The 20,384-nt window shown below is 41.7% G+C and overlaps 1 protein-coding gene across 1 annotated transcript in view; it reads left to right on the top strand.

Moving 5' to 3' along the window:
- Positions 1–19,939, top strand: part of LOC111871907 — a 29,655-nt gene extending 9,716 nt beyond the window's left edge. The window contains exons 4-8 of the mRNA XM_023865305.2: positions 1,424–2,386; positions 7,931–8,032; positions 8,531–8,647; positions 11,615–11,842; positions 17,526–19,939. Coding sequence (XP_023721073.1) covers positions 1,424–2,386; positions 7,931–8,032; positions 8,531–8,647; positions 11,615–11,842; positions 17,526–18,487 — 2,372 coding nt within the window. The 3' untranslated portion in view covers positions 18,488–19,939. The remainder of the gene's footprint in view (positions 1–1,423; positions 2,387–7,930; positions 8,033–8,530; positions 8,648–11,614; positions 11,843–17,525) is intronic.
- Positions 19,940–20,384: the final 445 nt, after the last annotated feature.

Below are 20,384 nucleotides of genomic sequence, written 5' to 3'. Positions count from 1 at the left end.
TCAGTTGAGAGTTGAGTTCTGCACGAGAGGCTGTTAAGAGAGGACCTGAGCGCAGGAAGCTGAAGAATCTTCACCATAAGAAGCCGTTGCTAGGGAATGGCTCATGAAGCCATAAGAATCTGGGAAAAGACTTAGCGAGTGCTGTAGTGATTCGTAAGTGATGGAGACGAGCGATGACACTGTAATTGTAGTTCNCGCGAGCGTTACGTTACCGCTGAGGGGTGGGAGGGGAGCGCTGACTCACCAACCGCGTCACTGCTGGTGTGTGGGGGGGGGGCTCGGCTTTGCGCGACATGTCACAATATTTTATATACATTTATTAATATGTCTAACATGTAAAATGTAAATATCCTTTACATTAGGACACATCACTTACTACTGTAATGACTCTGACAAAACACAGACCAGTCTTCTAAGCAGAGAGGGTGCCCAACAATAACAAGTCCGTAACTGTCAAACGGTAACAAATATCTGCTTATGGACCCAAGATGGAGCTAGGAACCAAGACTGACTGACTGACTCAGTGGCGTAAGTCGCAATGTGACTTTGACTTTGACTTTGACCCAGTTAGTTGTCAGTTGAGAGTTGAGTTCTGCACGAGAGGCTGTTAAGAGAGGACCTGAGCGCAGGAAGCTGAAGAATCTTCACCATAAGAAGCCGTTGCTAGGGAATGGCTCATGAAGCCATAAGAATCTGGGAAAAGACTTAGCGAGTGCTGTAGTGATTCGTAAGTGATGGAGACGAGCGATGACACTGTAATTGTAGTTCTGAGTGCTGTTTATAACTGGCCAATAAATCCATTCACCAGTACTTTCCCCGCCTTCAATGGCACCCGTAAATAGTGACAATACAATAAATACGAGGAAATAAAACAGGTATAATGAGATAAAAATCTGAATCTTATATAAAAAAAAACTCCGTTGCTTTGGCGTCAGTCCGTAAGCGAACTATATCGACTGAGCTACCGCTTGTCAGCGAAGTTAGGGTGTCGCGTTGTCAGCGCAACGAATTCCCACGGCCGTTAATTTCGGTTTTCTAAACCGGAACCGCTACTTTTCCATTCAAGTAGCTCCTCAATTATCCTCATGAGGCTGAGTAGACCCCGTTGCTGACCCACTACTTCTCAGAAAATCTGGTAGCGCCGGGAACCGAACCCAGGACCTCTGGATCTGTAGCCAAGAACTCTGACCACTATTCATTATTTAAATACTTTAAAATAATTTCGAAATTAATTTATTCAATTTCTTAAGAGGTTATTCGCACAGGCGCTTACTCTCATAGATTCGTTCATCACCCATCGTCACTGATATGTATTTGCACACTCTCTGCTAGACTCCTGGTCCCGAATTCTCTCTTCATGCTTAGTCATTCAGACAATGAGACTCATAAATGTCCTTCATGAAAGTGAATTTCGCATTTTCAGGCATTGACTTCGAGTTCAGAGGAGCATCTGCCCCGATAACAGAGTTCCAGTGTACAGATGTTCCACAGTCAACTATAAGAGAGGTCGGAACATGCTCCAGTGGTCATAGAAGATTACAAATCGGTTACGAAACATCATTTGGCAAGTTCGTTCGTCTTATCGATATCTGCTTCGATGACACAAACTACCGGGCATCTTACGTCAATTACACACTAGTTGATGGCATTGAGATCCGTCAGAACTTTCAACAAGTCAGCAACTTGAATCAGGACGATTATTTTACCGGACTTCCCGATTCACCGGACATGTATTACACGTGTTCAAATCAACGCAGAGTAATTGGGAAGCTAGTTGGTTCCTCGCGCGTTGGTCAGTTTATTACATGTTCAAATAATATTAACTACTTAGTTGAAGCTCATTTAGCAACCCCTTTAGATTTCGTTTATGTTGCCCAACAAAGATCTACGCAGTACCATGTAAATGTTGTACCAATGTGGCGCAGTATCAGACATGGCAACTGGATTAAGTTAGAGGAGGAAATAAGGAAGTACGCAAGTAACACAAGTCGAGAAGATTCTCACGTTACTGTCTACTCCGGCACCCTTGGCGTCACTGCTATCGGGAGTCGTAACCTTTTCCTTGGCAGACACAACAACGGCAATGACGTATTACCTGTGCCCAAATGGATCTGGAAGCTGGTTTACGAACCCAGTACACAGGAAGGCATTGTATTCTTGGTCGTGAATAACCCATACACGCTAAGCTTCACATGCAGCTGTGTATGTGCCCAGACAAAGTGGACTCTAGCTTGGAACAGAAGAGATAAAAGTAGTGGTTACGTGTACTGTTGCTCAGTGGATAATTTCAGGAGGGTGTTCAGCGGGTTGCCTGATTTTGAAGTTACAGGGTTACTCACAAAGAACAGGCCTTACACACGTGTGTTTCCTGATATTCGAGCAGAATAACATGTCATGGTCAGGATTCCAGAATCAAAGCAGAAATCTGTAAGCCAATAGTGATTGCTATATGCGACATTAGCGCTAAATTTTTGGGCTATAAGCTGTATCAATGCTGAAATAAAAATCAATGTTTCAGAGATCGCGGTCTCCAGTATCGGAGTTGACGTGGTGACTGGCCTTGTTTCGCTAATATTTGTACCATCTGTCAAATATGATGCCTATTCTTATCGGACAGGAGGCGGTCACCCATCGGAATCTAACTTCTCGCCATTTTACTTAACATAGATTACCTTTTGTCAGACTATTTTGTTTTCTTTTTTTCCCATGCTCATCTCAGTGTCTTCTTGAGATTTTCGTGATGTCCTATGTACATTTTTCCGAATGAATGTGAAAAAAAAATATTTTCGCGTGTTTCCTAGGTAACGCGACAAGAAACGATGGTTCTCGAATTAGACGGATACGTGTATTGGACTATTATTTGGTTACACTCGCAATTGCAACCTCTCGAACTTAAAGCGCTTTCAGACGTTTCCTCTACAGCGGCTCTGCTCTTGCGCCGCTAATCTCGGTGAAGCGTCTTGGCTCTTCTTTTATTCCTTGTCGGATCTGAACTGACTTCTGCTCTTGTCGAAGCTGAATTGACTTGGTCAAAGTCAAAGTCACATTGCGACTGACAGTCAGTCAGTCAGTCAGTAAGTCTTGGTGTCGAGCCCCATTTGGGTCTCATGACCAGATATTAATTATTACCGTTTGACAGTTACGGTCTTGTTTCTGTGGGGCGCCTTCTCTGACGAGAGGACGGGTCTGTCTTTTGTATATGTTGCTCGCCCTTGCCAGCGCAGTCTTACTCGGATCCGAGTCCCTTGGGACTCGCGACCATATTTTACTGTCTCAGAACTGAGACTTCCCTTTTCGTCGCCTCCTACGACTCGCAGGGTCACGGTGGAGGTATTCGACCCCGCCTCCACACGGGGTCCAAGTCCAAGTCACACTGCGACTGACAGTCAGTCAGTCAGTAAGTCTTGGTGTCGAGTCCTCTGAACTGTTCTTCGCTTATATCCTACGCTCGGACCGGATAGAGAACACTTGCCGAAAGCTTCAGTTTCGCTGTTGTCATGCAAACGACTCTCTCGTTGCTACGGGAACAAATGTCTGCCTAACTGGCGCTGTTGTAATGCAACTGCCTCAAACAACTCGTTGCCTAGGCATTGTTAGCCTCTTTGTAACGTTAGAAACCCCACTGTTAGGCTTTCGTGTTGTTTAAGCGATTTCCTATGCAACAGGTTGCTTATATTTCGTTGCCTAGGTATTCCTAACCGTTGACCAGCAATGGACACCTTATAGTCCGGCTTTCCTGGCGGCATGTCACAATAGGACAGACAGGCGGATCCATTGTAACAATGTGCAAAGAACATGAACGACTCGTACGTGTGAATCAACCGGACAAGTACACAGTGGCAGAGCAGGGCAGCGAGTCAGGCGTCGGACCCTGTTCCATCAGACCGAAGTACGTACTGGCCGAACCATCAGGCTGCATGAACCGACTTGCCAAAGAAACAATACACATAAGAGTACACCCGGACAATATAAAGAGAGAGGAAAGTTCAAACTCAGCAAAGCAGGAAATCCTATCACCAGTTTATGAAGGCACTCCAACACACACATATCGCGAAATTCCCGAAAAGCAACAAAGAAGATCATGCAAAAAAATAAAATAAATATTTTGACAACAGGGACATCAGGTTAAGCGACAGTGCGTGATTAGGTTTGGATGGATGACCGCACAGTTTGACTCCACCCCCCTGCTACATTATATGCCGACATGTGTTACATGTGTAACACCTGTTTCAACGTCAAGAGTCTACGCATTTTGCCAGTAGACTGCACTTACTTTTGAATTTCGTATGGTTTTCAGAATAAACAGGGATTATTTCCCTGAACATCATTAACAATAAGAATATGCTAGTGTGTTTCCTGTGCGGTAGGTACTGAATTCTTAAATAATATTTAGAATAATGTTTTGCTTCAGTATAATTAGAATGATCAAGTCAATGAGGATGAGATTTACAGGGCATGTAGCACGAATAGGGAGAAGAGGAATGCATATAGGATACTGGAGGGAGAGCCAGAAGGAAAGAGACCACTGAGAAGAAGAAGACGTAGGTGGGTGAGCAATATTAAAATGGATCTTAGAGAGATAGGATGGGAGAGTATGGACTCGATTAATGTGGCTCAGGATAGGGACCAGTAGAGGGCTCTTGTGAGCATGGTAATGAACCTTCGGTTTCCGTAAAATACTGGGATGTTCTTGAGTTGCTGCATAATTGGCGGCTTTTCAAGAAGGGCTCAACTTCGTGAATGAGTTTTGATTCAAAGTTTAAAGCTGTTAGGTAATATATTAGCAGAATGATTCCAAAATATTTGCTATAGTACACCGCTCTGTCATATTTAAAATATCTGGGAGCTATCTTTTGTCCATGGGCTATTCGTTGTATATTTTATCTACATAAACTTTGTGGACTGTCTCGTCTCGTCCTTAAGAGGCTGCTTGGTCTGTTACAGAATGCAGGTTGTTTCCAGTTTTACTTTGATGTTATTTTTAGTCGTGCTTTTCAGACGCATATTTTGTCCCATATGCGCAGGTTGGCGCACTCTCTCTTCCACGAACCCAACACGTGACACTATTTTAGTTTAGGGAGCCATATGTGTAAGGCTGGTTGTTAAACTTGCTTATTGTGAACGTTGTTGCGGAAGATATCTGCGTGGAAGTCATAAACACATGCCCCTCCTTCAAAAACAAAACGAATAAGAAATACGTCGAGAAATGCGTTCATGGTGCAATTTAAAGTACAATTCGGTATTTACATTGAAGGATTTGGAAGAACCGTAAAAATTTTCCTTCAGGATAGACGATTTTCGAAGTCGGGACTTGAACTCAAGACTTCCCAAATATGAATCGCGAAGCTTAGTTTATAGGAAAACAACTTCATTGCTTAACACGGCATAAATTCTCAAGCTGTAAATGTAAACAAGGACACAGGGTTTTATCAATCGGAAGTTTGCTAGTACGAAATGAGGGCACACACTTGACAGTGCGTTATGTTTGGAACTGCGGTTTACACACCGCTCTAGATATCACAGAAACCCTGCAAACACTCACATAACATAGGTCTACGTTTACTGTAGAAGAAAACGTTTTCATCAAGATGGCGTGCTCCTCTGACGGGCATATACACCTGCTTTCATTATGATAACACATGATACCAATGGCAAAGTTGTGAAAGTGGAATACCAAGCAGTGTAAATTCTTCTTTCAATAATACACAAAATAGCACTGGAATCAAATTTAAATGGATTGAGAATCAAGAATCGATCACTATAAAAACAAGAAATTTTTTACTGAAACGCGGTTTCTGTCATTTTAATAAACATTTATATTCAGAATTATTGGGTTTTCGGACTTTATCCATCTACCTGTAACCTAAAAACTAGAAAACACGACGTTTCGGAAACTTGATCTGTTTCCGTGCTCAGGTGAGGAAGGGGGGGAATCCTACTCAGCTGGGTCCCTTAGAAAAAGCTAATCTCAGTCACTAGTCCAGTATTTCTGAGTCTTATACACAATCGTCAGAACCCTTCAGAAACATTTTTATATATTTACTGTTTATGTAACTCATTGGAGACGAGTCCTTCTCGAGAAGCCACCCATCGCTCAGCTACGCAAGAAATTCCCACAATTTTATGGAACCCGAAGTTTCATTACCTTGTCCACATTGCCCCCCTACAGACCCATATCCTCTATCAGATTAATGAACTCCATATCACCCCTATTCTCTTTTCCTAAGATCCATTATAATACTATCCTCACACTTACGTCAATGTCTTCCCAGTGGTCTCTTTCCTTCCGGCTTTCCCATCAAAATCCTACACATATTCATCTTCTCCTCATGCGTGCTATATGCCCTGTCTAGCTCATCCTCTATTGTAATTATAAGTATTTGGCGAAAAACTCAAGCTATGAAGCTTCCAATTATACCGTTTTCTCCAGCACCATTTTAGTTCAAATATTCTCCTCAGCGTAATAAACAATACGTAAACCTACGTAAGTATACGTTTACTCGAATAACAAGTTCTACTGTAAGATACATAGCAGTTATAAGCCTAAAGAAATGAGGGTTATAAACATTGAAAATGTATTTTAAAAATATGTATACTTCAAATAAAGAGTTCATCTTTTACTTCATTCCATTCAGTTTACATCACTTGTAAATCTGTGTAGAGATTATATTCAATACATTTACAATTGTGTTACAGACTTGTAGCACATGTTGCCTCATCTCCTTTTCTTGTTTTCCTTCACACTCCTGTCTCTTGAAGTGAGAAGTGTGGAACCATGTTCATGCCTCCTTTCCCAGTCTACTCATTGCATTAGAGTTCTCTAAGGTTCGGCCACACAGAGCGCTACGCTATGTTCGCTACGTATGCTACGTACGCTGTGTACACTCTGCGACGCAGCTAACATAGGGAACATAGCGTACGTAGCGTACGTAGCGTACGGAAGTCTGTGTGGCCAGTCACATTGGTAATAAAGGGAGATATTTTTCTGTTCGTATAGCGAACATAGCGTACGTAGCGCTCTGCGTGGCCGAACCTCTACACTCACGCCAACTTTCGCAAGGAAATAACTTTAACTACCCAAGGAGACTTACTGGGTATAATATCACTTGCTCATTTTCACCATTTTCTGCAGTTCGTGTTCTTCACATTTCAGAGTGAGACAGTTAATTTCCCATCATCATCATCATCATCATCATCATCATAAAAATATGATTGATTAATCACGTTTGGACCCAAATACTTACGATATAATCTTAAGGATTATAAACATATGACTAAGAAAGGCATTTAAACCCTCCTCAACACTAACAAGTGCCGAGATCACGAAAATGTGGATCAATACATCCACTTCATCATACGCCTTCATGACGTGGTGCTTGATTAGTTAAGCACAGAGTACTTTACCTTCTTAACATATTTACATAACTACAGACGTTTAAATCTGGTAGTTCCGTGGCATTCATGAATTTTTCAGGCATATTTCCTCTTTTGGTCGAGATGCATAAATTATCCTTGGCAAACGGTTTTACATTCTTAGAAATGTTGGAACCATTTTATGTATGTTAGTATCCACATATCATACTTAATAATATTTAATGCTTTTACTTGAAATTCTTGTAAAAAAACAGTAACATTTTCACATGAGCGTTAAAATTTTACCACGGACACATCCGTGTAGACGGAAGTTGTGTTTTTAGACTGACATGCTCTCTTCTGGAATGTTATGACGTCAGTGAAGCGGTCTGGTTTCTCTTATGAGATGAAGGCGCTCAGTAGACTTCCATGTGTTCTGCAGCTTGACTGGGCGTAAATTTTCGAGCGCGTGGTTGTGACTGTACGTAATTATATTAACATAATGACATATGAGAGAGACATGTACAGGCTTGCAGTCAACTGAGGCAAGGACAACAGACATTGCTTCAGAGCTGAACTTACGCTGATACGGAGCAAGTTATGTCGTCTTCACTTCTTCTGACTCAACTGAGTCTATTTGTTTTATTAATCTGTTTACTTTATGGGCACCATTGTGCAGGTATGTACGAGTATTGACCCTGTCTGTAGATTAACTGCCAGTGGTAGAGCTAATCCTAAAATAAGCCTGCAAGTGGAGCAATTCAAGATATTAGTGCATTCTGGTAAGTACTTTGAAAGAACTTGCTGTCTCGAAATGTATTTCTACCCCAAAGTTGAGGTCTTGTTACTCATTTTGCCTGTGATCCAGAGACTTAGTGCCTGCTGTTGTCAAGCGAAGAGTAAAATGTGTGAATTAGCAATAGCGTTATAGTTAATTGTAGTTATGGTCTGTATATACTCAATAAATCCAATTACAAAATCTGGACCCCTTATATATTTACTTCGTCACGTTAAGATATAATGGATTTTAAAGCAAATTGGATATCTTAAATTACATAAAACCCTTGTGAATGAAATTTAAATTATACGTACAACTAATAGGTAAATTATTTTTTAGTTAAATCAGGGATTCATTTTTAGACTGTTAAACCTTCCTGTAATAACTTCCTTTTGACAGGCGCTGGGGGAGTTTTAGGAAAAGCCGACATAAGCGGAAGAGTGAACAGGAGATTTGGAAGAAGTGGACCTTCGGAAACTAATGTAAATCAAACACAAAATCAAGTACAAAATGCAGGTTAGTACTAGCTCTACAACAGCCATGATGGATCCCTCCCATAGGGTATGCACAGATGTTCAAGCTTTGTCAAGATGAGGGAAGCTGGTGCATTGTAACTTTCCCAGGGTCAGCACCGGCATTCATGTGAAGAGCAATGGTTCAAATTATACTTTTGTAATTCTTAAAAAAAAAAAAATCGAGCATACTAAGTTTTTCTTAAGGAATTTCTATCTGTTTCAAAATCAAACAGAACAGAAACTTTCTTTAACGTAACCTAACCTGTACATGTAGCGGGAAACAAAGTTCATAGTTCAGTTATTAAAGGTAAAGTTGTCCTGGGCTTAACTAATTAAGCACTATGCCATGAATTAATATGGAGTAGTGGATGTTAGATCCACGTTTTGTTGACCTCGGCACTAGGTGGAGCACTAGCTTCACTCCCCTGCCGCTTTACCCCCGGAGAAACTGCTCCCGGTATCCACTGGATAGGATGCTGGGTAGACGCCAGAGCTGGTCCGGATGACGTGGAGAGAACAAATTTTTTACCCTACTGGAACTCGAAATCCGCCCTCTCAGTAGTCCAGCCCTTAGCTAATCGCTATACCGACTGAGCTATCCCGGATCTTTACTATGATTTGATATTTACGTCAAAGAGAAACAAAAAAAGAATTGCTCAAACATCATTTTACATTTCTGTGTAAGATGCACCAAATCAGATTAGTAGAAACATTAGTTGTAAGTTGCACAAGTCTTGACCCTATCTTTCCGAAAAAACAAAAAGAAAACCGTACTTCGAAATCAATTCGGATACAAGAGAGAAGAATTCACAGGACGATGGAAGAAATCACTCCCTGAAGAGTCTCGAGGTTTATACTATTCGTCAAATGTTGTTGCGGAGATTATAGTAAGGAAGATAATGAGATAAAGAAGTAAAGTATGTATGAGGAAGACGGAAAGTACACATAAAATTTTGGTTGAAATTTTCAATATGGCATGCAATTTTGGAGCCCTTAGGTTCCACTGCGATGGTAATACTAAACTGGATCCAAAATAAATATGAGGAAATTTACCTACTTACTTACTCATGGAGCTGAGCCCTTCTGGAGGAGCCGCCAATTCTGCAGCTACTCAAGAATTTCCCAGCATTTTATGGAACCCGAAGGTTCATCGCCGTGTTCACAAAAGCCTTCCATTGGTCCCTATCATGAGCCAGATCTATCCAATACATACCATGCCATCCTATCTCTCTAAGATCCATTCTAATATTGTCCACCCGCCTACGCCTTGGTCTTCCCTGTGGTCTCCTTCCTTCTGGCTTTCCCACCAATATCCTATACGCATTCCTCGTCTCCCCCATTCGTGCTACATGAACTGCCCACCTCATCCTCCTTGACTTGATCATTCTAATTATACTTGGAGAAGAGTACAAGTTATGAAGCTCCTCATTATGCAGTTTTCTCCAACCTCCTGTCACTTCATCTCTCTTCTGTCCAAATATTCTCCTCAACACCCTGTTCTCAAACACCCTCAGTCTATGTTCCTCCCTTAATGTCAGAGACCAAGTTTCACACCCATACAGAACCACAGGCAAAATTATAGTTTTTTATATTCTAATTTTTATGTTTTTGAACAACAGACGAGAAGACAAAAGGTTCTGGACTGAATGGTAGCAAGCATTACCAGAATTCAATCGCCTCTTAATTTCCTCCTGAATCAGGTTTCTATCTGTTATCGTTGTTCCCAAATATCTGAACTGTGCCACATTTTCAAAACATCTGCAAATATAAGGTTATAGAGCGAAATTTATTCGCCCGACTCAGCTCAGTGGTGGGCCCGTTCGTACATGGTAACGAAACTTTGGGTTCCGTAAAATGAGGGAAACTTCCTTAGCAGCCGAGCGACTACTATGATTTACCTTCTGCAGAAGGTATCTGCTTCATTGCTTTCAGTCTGCACCTTCACATTCGCCTTGCAATGCTATTATGTGAGCAACTGTCTGTTACATTTGGACTGAAGGGGCCACGCGGTAGCGTAGTGAGTTGCAGCATTTTGCTACAAGTCGGAAGGTCGCGGATTCGATTCCTGATGTGGTCATTCGAGGTTTTAAATTAATCTAATCCTTCCAGCCGCACTATGGCCCCGGGGTCGACTCAGCTTCTAACAGAAATGAGTACCAGGAATCTACCGGGAGGGAGGGGGTAAAGAGCGGCCTGCGCGTAAGGCTGACAAGCTCACCGCAATCTGTGAGCAGATTGTCTAGTAAATGTGGAAGCCTTAATACCTCACAACCCTATGGACCTCCACGGTCTGTTTCAGAGATAGCTTTACCTTTTACCTTTTACTTTTGGACAGAAGGGACATGAAGGGACAGGAGGCTGGAGAAAACTACATAACGAGAAGCTTCATAACTCGTACTCTTCTCCAAGTATAATTAGAATGATTAAGTGAAGGATGATAAGATGAGCGGGGTATGTAGTACGCATGGGAGGGAAGAGGAATGCAAAGAGGGTTTTGGAGGGGAAATGAGAAATAAAATGGCCAATAGGAAGAGACAGACGTAGGTGACAGTATAATATTAAACTGGACCTTAGAGAAATAGTATGGGGTGGTATGGATTGGATTGATCTGGCTGAGGATATGAACCAGTGGCGGGCTCTTGTGAAGACGGTAATTAAGCTTACGGTTCCATAATATTTCGGGAATTTTTTTGAGTATCTGAGCGAGTGGTGGTTCCTGAAGGAGGACAGGACTATATGTTTGTTTGGTTTGCTAATTTGCCCACCACCACTACCACAACGGAAATTTGATAAGCACATGGAACGCTCTTGTTTGCACACACCTACATTACTTTTATATTCGTGTACTATCGAATTATATTAACTTCTCCTGAAACTGTTGACTGCAACTCCTCATGTCTACATAAATGTAGGTTGCAGTACTCAGAGTGCAGTTCATCCAGTATCGCATTTTGAATGAATGTTGCAGGCTGCACGTTGCGGATAAACTCTGACCTTGACAAGGACTCGCCGTTGCTCCTGAAGTCTTCTGGGTCGCTTGATGGCAACCGCTTCTTCCTACCGACACCAGAGTCGGATATTCTTCACTTCAGAGCAAAAGAGAAGTTCTTGCTGGCTTGTCCTGGTACCGGAAACAGTCTCGTTGTTAACAAACGACAAAAAACCTTCAAAGAGACATCAGCATCCTGCGACTCAGGTACGGTACAGCGGCAACTGCAAGAGCATATACGTACTCGTATTATTTTCTGTTCATTTCCAGACTCTGTGGCCCATTCATCTTCCTCTATTTGGGCGGAGACAGACTTGATGGCGGCATAGAACTAGTGTCTCAACTCTGTAAATTAACCTTTTGCTCTCAGGATAGTGTAGCCTGCATAGCGACTGGCTACGGGTTGGATGACCGAGGGGTCGATGTTCGAGTCCCGGTAAGGTCAAGAATTTTATCTTCTCCGCGTCTTCCAGACCGGTTCTGAGATCCAACCAGCCTCCACTCCAATGGAAAATGGAGTTATTTCCCGGCGTTAAAGCGGCAGGGGCGTGAAGCTGACAACTCATCTCCACCTACTGCCGAGGTCAAGAAAATGTGGATCTATATATCTATTCCCCCATACGCCTTCATGACGTAGTGCTTAATAAGTTAAGCACAGGGACAACTTTATCTTACCTTATTTTGCAGTGTTCTGGACTGTGGCGCAACAGAGTTTCTTGGGCGACTATTAGCTGCTTGGAGGAACACGCCGTTTCCACGTTCTACCCTGAATATACAGGCAATCAGTTCCTCCTAAAAGTTGATAAGTTCTTACTACATTACGTAGTGTCTCTTTTATGGTTCATTCTGCAAATCTGTCAGACTACACGGCGTCAAATTGCAAGATGACATAAGTAAATAATTAGAAAATGTTGGAATGAAGCGATAGTGGTCTAATCGTTGTACCGTTCCAGCATTTACCCCAAGTGACTGAGGAAACTTACGAAAGAATTCGGTGAAGATAATGAATGTTTTCGAAATGTGAAATACCGATCTCCAGAACAAAAGCTGCTCAGCGACAGGAGATCGTAGCCCGGGAGATGACAATAAGCTATGAATTTTCAACACCGTGAAAATCTTAGGTTTTATGCAACTCCTGCTGCATTTTATCTCCATGTGCAAAATTATTACGCTCCGATGTACCGAAAGTAAAATGAGATACAGAGGCAGATGTAAACAGACGAGAAAATATAAAACGTATAATCCACAGGATAATGCGACCCCTAGGAAGGAATTATCACTAATGTTTTAAAAATCTATAATTTATATTCGTATGGAGCTTCATTTTTTAAATACCAAGTGAATACGGACAACAAAATTGTTGAATACATGATAACATAACCTCACAGATAGTTTCACAATTAGCACTGCTAGCATCAGAGGTCAGTACACACACTGTATGAAATTTGTGCTACTAGAGGGCAGCACTGGTACTGAAACAACTGCACTTATTTGGAATGTCACACGTATATAATTTTATACGTTATTTACAGAAACGAAAGTACTGTGGCATATAGACCCGTTGCTAAGCGGTGTATCTGTATACAGCGTCCGTTGTTAGGTGAGCCCGTAATATACACGCACGCAGCAATAGAAGTACTGTGTTTTCTATGTGGTCCGTGCAGAGATGTTTAAACCTGAAGGTTCAGAACTTAGGGTAGTCAGTTCTGTACGGGAGTCCGTGAAGAGAGGGCTGGAGCCAGAGGCATTGTTTGAGCCGATACCAGGAAACGCCTAGTAACAGACTGAGAACACTAGACTGTGTCCTCTAGTGAACTGTAAATTATGGAGATGGCGAGAGTGTTATAATTATTTATAGTTACGACCTGTAAGTTGTCAATAAATCTATTAACCAATCCAAACCCAGTCGAGAGTCACCAAATGCGTGTCAGTACTCGTGCATAGTGCATACACCTTTTGTCCCCATGACAACGCAATCATTATAGTCGCCATCTGCGTTCTGAACAGAAATATCATTTGTTTTTAATTCCTTAATTGTAGCCTGTAATCAGAAGAGTTGCAAAGTAAAAAAGCACGATTTAGATTTTCCCAAGTACGTGTGCAAAGTTTCGGTTTTAGAAAATTCTTCGTTCTTGCGTTAGAGCGTTAACATACAAACTACGCAAATTCGTTTGTATTTTCATAATGACTACCTCAGATTATGGGAAATTCGTTAGTAATAATTTTGAAAATACTTTGTAGGTGTCAGCTTAGGAACTGTTGCAGAGAGGGAGATGGAGAGGGGCAGTGTGTGTGTGTGTGAGTGTGTGTGTGTGTGTGATTCCATTATGATAGTTGTACATCCCTTCATAATTCTCATAGGAAGTCATTCCAATCACAGTAAACTAAAGTTGTCCCTGCCGGTCACGGTAGCCGAGCGGTCTAAGGCATGCACTGTCTTCGCTCGCTTGGAAACCGGGATCGTGGGTTCGAATCCCACTCAGGCCATGGATGTTTAGTTTGTGTGTGTGTGTGTGTGTGTGTGTGCGTTTTTCTGTGTTTGTGTACAGGTAGAGGCCTTGCGACGAGCTGATCAACCGCCCAAGCAGTCCTACCGAATGTGTAATATCTAGAAAAAGAGAAGTGAACGGAGAAGTTGATGGAGGTAGGCCTAGGCCTACTGGGGCTGTAGTGCCAAGGGAAAAAAAATATCCCTGTGCTTAATTAAATAAGCACTGTGCCATTAACACAAAGAGGGTAGTAGAGGTATATGGCTCCAACGTTCTTGACCTCGACTTGATGGAAGTGAGTGGTCAGCTCACGCCCCTGCTGCTTTACCCCAGGAGAAAGAGCCTCTGGTACCCATTAGATAGGAGACTGGTTTGGGCCCAGTGTCGGTCGGGACGCTCCCGGGAATTGAACTCCTGCCGTCCAGCTTTTAGTATGCTATACCGTCTGAGTTGCTTCGAGTCCTTCCAGTTTCAGTGAAGAAAGAAAAACGGAGCACTACAGTGAAGTCATGCATGCTTATCAGTATTGTTGCTCTTTCGTGATACTGTGACATACTGTTTGAAGCTGTTACTTTGAAGTGTGTCCATCATCGGAGATTATTAAAACGTCAGCTTTTCAGACATTGGTTATTTGTGTTTTCAGGTGAGCCATTATCTATGGTTTCAAAGTAGTCCTGGTGAGGGATCCAACAGTTAGGTTTCTTTTGCATCCTATTCACCTGAATACAAAATACAATCAATTTCCGAAGAGTGTTTACCAAATGGGGCAGTCAACACAACTATAACCATAATATTCAATAAGACAAAATATTGTGACGTGGATGGCGGAACAGGTAGTAGGTGTCACGTGAACTCTGCGTTTCCACGAGTGACGTCACGTACGCCCACTCCTCCCATCATTACGCAACATTCGGTAAACCCCCTCCCCACTAGGCTGTGACATCACGCAACAGGCGAGTCCTTGCAGCGACTATTGCTAGGCAATGAGTAGGAAGCAACACCTGACAACAATACCTCAAAGTCAAAGTCACATTGCGACTGACGGTCAGTCAGTCTGTCTGTCTTGGTGTTGAGTCCCGACTGGGACTCATGACCAGATTTTTTCTTTTCTTTATATGAAAGTTACTGTCCTGTTCATTTGGGGCGCCCTCTCTGACGAGAGGTCGGGTCTGTCATTTGTCAGTCATAGTCTGTGTTAGTAAGTCTATTGTCAGTATTTACATATATTTACAATTTAATCTTAATTCCTATTTCTATGTACGATATATACAAGTCCTCTGTCAATCCAGGCTCGGTACAGCAGATTTTGCCCTATTTCTAGTAATATTCGCTACCACAGTAGCCTAGTCACTTGAACGGTCGTATGCCTGACCGTCGCCAAGTTTAAGCCTCTTATATTTTCTGTGTCGGGCTTCACCTTGTCCGATGTTGCGGACATCAACAATACCTGATATCTGTTGCCGAGAAGCAATATATTCTCTATGTTGTTCGTGCCGAGCCTAAATAAGAAGCACCACGGACAACATAGAGAACTGGAGGCGGGGTAGAATACCTCCAACGTGACCCTGCGAGTCGTAGGAGACGAAAAGGGAAGTCTCAAATCTCAGACAGTAAAATGTGGTCGCGAGTCCCAACGGACTCGGACCCGAGAAAGACTGCGCTGGCAAGGGCCAGCAAAATATGCAAAAGACAGGCCCGTCCTCTCGTCAGAGAGGGCGCCCCACAAAAATAAGACCGTAACTATCAAATGGTAATGAATAATATCTGGTCATGAGCCACAGATTGGGCTCGATACCAAGACTTACTGACTGACTGACCGTCAGTCGCAATCTGAATCTGACTAAATAAGGAGCAGCGAACACTATTCAGTAGTAGTGAGTATTGAGTTACGAGAGAGTTACTAGTATGGAGGATTGAGTATTCAGTATGAGCTGAAGTCCAGCAGCTACGAGTCAAGTTTTATCGAGTGCATTGCAGTGACTCCAGCAGGAGAAGCAACTGTGATACTGCCGATGACAGTAACTGTGAAACTGTGAATTGTGTGACTGTAAGAGCGAATGTGCAATAAATGCGCAAGATTCAAAACGGCGTGAAGTTATTTGTCGCGTTACACACCCAACACGTGACAATATATATTATCGTATCAGCATTTATTTATTGTGAAGTTCCTTTTGCGATATGTTTCGACATTTTTAAGTCATCCTCAGGCAATACACAACCAATAGAATAAGTCCATGAACTGTGTCAAAGCATTAAATATGGATCCATTTTTTATAGAAATTTAATTAATAAAATTTCCAACTTATAAAATTAAAATTACAAGTTGTGGTTAGAAAGAATGAAAATATTAAATTATTAAAAATATTTTAAATGTTAAAAATATTAAAAGGTATATTAAACAGGTTATGAGTCGGCTAATGATTGAAATGTTCGAACTGCTAGTGTTGGAGGCTTGTAGTGTTGTGGTCCATCTCAATTTCTGTTGCTATGTAAGGTCTGTCTCTGGTATTTTTCTTATTGCTCTGTGAAATCTATCCGCAATGTTTTGGATAGAAATCCCATTCAAGTGTATTTTATGCGGGATTGCGTATTTCGTGGCTATTGTGCTGTGTATTTTCTTAAGTTCCCGTAGTGATGACCGTAATACCATGGCAACGGTTCCGTCACCTTGACGGAACAAGAAGAGTGTAAATTAAAACACGATTTAAAACATTGAGAAGGAGCCCAAAACAGCAAGTCCCCACCAATAGCAGTTCCACCATCTCAACCACAACGAAAGAAAAACAAACAAAGAAAAACTCCGTGGTTTTAGTCCTCAAGCGAACTATACCGACTGAGCGTCCGCTGCCTGTCGGCGAAGTTAGTGCTAACTTCAGCGGCTAGAGGGTGTCGCGTGATCAGCGCAACGAATCCCCACAGCCGATAATTTCGGTCTTCTAGAAACGAAACAGAGCAGACCAAAATTTGCCGACGTATAACGTGTTTTAATATCTTTTAATATTTCCAACACTTTTAGTACTTTTAACCTTTTTAATCACAACTTGTAATTTTTATTGTATAAATTGAAATTTTTAATAATATAATCTCTATAAAAATATGGTCCCATATTTAATGATTTGACACACTTCATTGACTTACGTTATTAGTTGGCTATAATCTGAGGATCACCTAAAAAGATCGAAAAAATTCGCAATAAGAACTGCACAAATAAATACACGTTGATACGATAGCGTATATTTTGTCTAATTGAGTATTATTGTTATTTTTGTGTAGATTGCCCCATTTGGAAAGTATGGTAAGACACACAACGAGATGCATATTGAAGTTCGGAGAAGGAGCGGTTTTAATATTCTCCTTCAGATGAACCTAGAGGAGTTACCACAGGCATGTCTGGATTACAGGCAAGAAGTTCAAGATAGATGGAACATCTACCAGTTTCCCTAACATCACATGTAAAGACACGCCTGAGTCCTCAATTGTAAAAACCGGTAAGTGCAATATGAATCAATACGATAAGCACTCCATCGGATTCAAGGTGAACACAGGGTTCATCGGACTAATGGAGGTGTGTTACGATCCTCAGCGCCACACCACACTGTACATCAAGTTCATCATCGTGCAAGGAGTGGAGAACCGCCAGAGGAATGTACCCAGGCAGAACTACTTCAGAAAAAGCGGCTTCTTTAAGGGTCTTAAACCACCAATTGAATCAGTTTACAACTGCAGAAGCGGGCAGTATGCCATATTTGCGAACTTGCTTGGCTCTGAAGAGCTAGCACAGCGATATATCGATTGCAGCAGTCGAGGAGGAGAGAGTCTCGAGAAGGGACACTTGGCCGCTTACGCTGATTTCGTGTATTACGCTCAACAGAAGGCAACGTTGCATTACATCAACACAGTGCCGCAGTGGCAATCATTCAATGCTGGCAACTGGAAAATTCTGGAAGAAAAAATACGAATATATGCCAAAGTCCATAGTACCAATCTCGTTGTTTATGCTGGATTTCACAAGGTGGCAAGACTGCGTGATAAAAGCAATAAAGAGCATCCGATATTCCTCACAAAAGATCTGAATAACAATGACGCCATTCCCGTACCGGAGCAGATGTACAGAATTGTGTATGACCAAGACATGAGGCGCAGTATCGTTTTCCTTGGAATAAACAACGTCGAGATAAACCCTAACGTTTCGAAGTCCATGATCTGTGAAGATGTATGTGAGCATTCAATGTCATTCTTCACCGGTTGGAACAGAAAGAATGTCTCCAAAGGTTACATCTACTGCTGTAAGCTTCATGATTTCCTAACCTCCAGTGGCCTCAAGTCAGCATTTCCGGTTAACAATGTGCCTCTTCTTAACTGAATCTTCTGTGAACACGACATTCTCTGAGGAGTGTTAAGTAGACTTATTGCTCTTCAGCTGTTCGTAGCGATGATCCTCCAATGATTCTTTTAAGTTACAGCCAGGAAAGGAAATGGTTCCTCAGACTCGATAGCCGCTCCAGACAAGCAGAAGAGGCATGCAAAGACAAGCACAGGTTACGTTCGAGAATTCGCTCTGACGTATATCGTAGTTAGGGATAAGAGTTACGGCGTCTTCAGGCTTCTTTAAGAAGTGGCACTCTGAAACTTAACTGATGGTGTCTGCCTGCACCTGCTTCAATTTCCATTTCTGGTTACAGCCTATAGGCGTGCTGTCCCTCGCAGTCCCAAAAACGGGGGTCTTACATTAGTGAGACATTTTGTCTCGCTTCTGTTGGATCTCTCTGTAGGCTACATAGAATTTCAAACTGAAACGGACACTCGCTGTGTTTAATGTACTGTAGAAACATAATATTAACCTCATGATAATTCAATTCAGTTCTTTATTTACGTGCAAATTTAACAGAGAAGATGCCAATTGCAAAGTTAGCACATGTAAGAAGAAACAACAATAAAATAATGTGGCCTATAAAACCGTTGCTAAGAGGTGACTCTGTAAACAGCAGCCGTTGCTAGGTAAAGTCCGCTACATACACGCAGGCAAAACTGAAACAACGTGATGCAACCCGTTGCTAGGTAACGGATTGGAAAAACATGTCTACAAAAACAGAATGATTGTTGGAAACGGTGTTTCCTCTTTGTCCCGTGAAAAGTGGTGAAGGGAAGAAAACTGGAGCGATCAAGTTAGTTGAGGGTTGGCAATTCGGTGAACAAGAGTTCTTAAAGGGAGACTAAGTAGGGTTAATGCTATGGTTGAGTGAAATTGAGATGGTTCAGTTGTGGGGTAGTCGCTGGACATAAAGGACCTGAGCGCGGGAAGCTGAAGAATCTCCGATGTTAGAAGACGTTGTTAGGGAACGGCTGTTGAAGACTTTGCAGGCTGGAGAGACTTAGAGTTCGCAGCGCTGATTTGTAAAATTTGGAGATTATCAATGACTCTGTAATTTATTATACGAGTAGTTCCTACTTGTGTCAATAAATTCTATCCAATCCGTACCCTGTCTACAGTCACACCCTAAATCGTGACAATAATAATAACAACAATAATAATAATAATAATAATAATAATAATTTTCTCTATTAGGGTCATGGAGAATTTATAAATTGTTGAATGGAGCAATGATTCTCAACCTCTTTGATCTGAATATATGGTCTATCTTTAGTAAAAACTGGGTGAATCTTTTTCCAAGCAGCATATTTAGTGATTATGTAAACATAGTGTAATTTAATCACTAATGGAAGTTCTTAAGGACTTGAACATTGTAAGATATTCTGATAATATTGTTTTGTTGTTAATAATTAAATTTAACAATATAGTTTTGTTGACAGTAAAGTGCAGAGAATATTTCGTGTAATTGAATTTTATGTGACCGAATTAATTGCTATTTTCAATGCCTCACTTCCCACGCAACCAAGCATCAAGTCTCACGAGTGAGACGCGTTCCACAGGTTAAGAAATACTGATATTGCATTCATCGTTTGTATTAACTACAGGATGCTGTAAAAATAGCAACAGGCCATGAAGGTCCATAGGGTTGTGAGACGTAGAGGCCCCACATTTCCTAGAGAATCGGTTCATAGATGGCGGTAAAGTTTTCAGCCTTACGCGCCAGCCGAACTTTACTCCCAGGAAGATTCCTGGTACTCAGTTTTCTTAGGGACTGAGTCGACTACAGGCCATAATGAGGCTGGAAGGATTAGATAAATTGAAAATATCCACCATATCGGGACTCAAACCCGAGACCTTCTGACTTTGCAGCATAGTGCCTCAGCCAACT

The sequence above is a fragment of the Cryptotermes secundus genome, unplaced genomic scaffold, assembly GCF_002891405.2.
Source record: "Cryptotermes secundus unplaced genomic scaffold, Csec_1.0 scaffold641, whole genome shotgun sequence".
In the NCBI taxonomy this organism is placed as follows: Eukaryota; Metazoa; Arthropoda; class Insecta; order Blattodea; family Kalotermitidae; genus Cryptotermes; species Cryptotermes secundus.
The sequence above is the reverse complement of the archived record's forward strand: the minus strand, read 5'-3'. Positions and strand labels throughout refer to the sequence as shown.